Source organism: Chaetura pelagica, unplaced genomic scaffold (assembly GCF_000747805.2).
Source record: "Chaetura pelagica isolate M959 unplaced genomic scaffold, ChaPel_1.0 scaffold24, whole genome shotgun sequence".
NCBI lineage: Eukaryota > Metazoa > Chordata > Aves > Apodiformes > Apodidae > Chaetura > Chaetura pelagica.
In genome coordinates this window covers 3,918,489-3,919,528 of record NW_009953077.1, presented here as the reverse complement: position 1 = coordinate 3,919,528, position 1,040 = coordinate 3,918,489, and the positions used below count along the sequence as shown (strand labels likewise).

The window sequence follows — 1,040 nt, the reverse complement described above, 5'->3', positions numbered from 1 at the left end:
GGGGTGGCGGGGGACTCTGGGAGGGGGTCTGGGGACCTGGGTGGGACACCCACACTCCCTCACTTCACCCTTCTGGCCCCTTTCAGACCAGGGTGTACGGCCGGGACCGTGTCAGGTTCGTGGAGAGCCTGGTGGTGGGGGACATCGCCGAGTTGAAGCTGGGACAGGTACAGGGCACGGGGGTGAGGGCACCAGGTATCCATCGGGGTTAGAGGCCCCCGAGAGGGCGGGGAGGTGGGCGGGGACAGGCCAGGCTGCCTGCACTCCCAAGGACCGTGTCCACAGGGCACCCTGACGCTGCTCACCAACGAGAGGGGTGGCATCGTGGATGACCTCATTGTCACCAACGCAGCAGATCACCTCTACATCGTGTCCAACGCCGGCTGCACCGACAAGGACTTGGCCATTATGAGGGTACGGGGCTGCCCGAGCCCCCCGGGAGTTGGGGACAGCAGGGACATCCCGTGGGAACGAACACTCCCACACCTTTTGCTGACATCCATGGCTGGGGGCACCATGTGTGGGGTAGGACCAGACCTGTCCCTGTGCTAGCTGCCCACTGTCACCCCGGCAGGGCAGAGCAGCAGAGCTGCAGGCCACAGGTAGTGACATCCACCTGGAGACACTGGACAACGCGCTGCTGGCTCTGCAAGGTAGTGGAGTCCCCGCATGGGCTGGCACTGAACATCACCATGGGAGGCTCGGGCCACGCCCTCCTCCAGGTCCCTGCGTGAGGCATGTTAGTGTCCTCCCCACACCCCCACACCCTTCCCCAGACACTGCTGTCCCCCAGCACCACCTGCCTCCCCAGGTCCTTCCATGGCACGGGTGCTGCAGGCAGGGCTGTCAGATGACCTGGCCAAGCTGCACTTCATGAACAGCGTCACCACAACGGTCTTCGGCGTCCCAGGCTGCCGGGTCACGCGCTGCGGCTACACCGGCGAGGACGGCGTGGAGGTACCCGGGAGCCGCGCTGGCAGCAAGGGTAACACCGTGCCCCACTGCCCCTGCGCCCCACTGACTCTGCTGCCCCTGACCCC

General features: G+C 66.1%; 1 protein-coding gene across 1 annotated transcript in view; it reads left to right on the top strand.

Moving 5' to 3' along the window:
• The window catches only part of AMT (aminomethyltransferase), a 2,757-nt gene that overhangs the window by 906 nt on the left and 811 nt on the right, over positions 1 to 1,040 (top strand). Inside the window, exons 2-5 of the mRNA XM_009996954.1 lie at positions 87 to 167; positions 286 to 414; positions 575 to 653; positions 812 to 957. Coding sequence (XP_009995256.1) covers positions 87 to 167; positions 286 to 414; positions 575 to 653; positions 812 to 957 — 435 coding nt within the window. The remainder of the gene's footprint in view (positions 1 to 86; positions 168 to 285; positions 415 to 574; positions 654 to 811; positions 958 to 1,040) is intronic.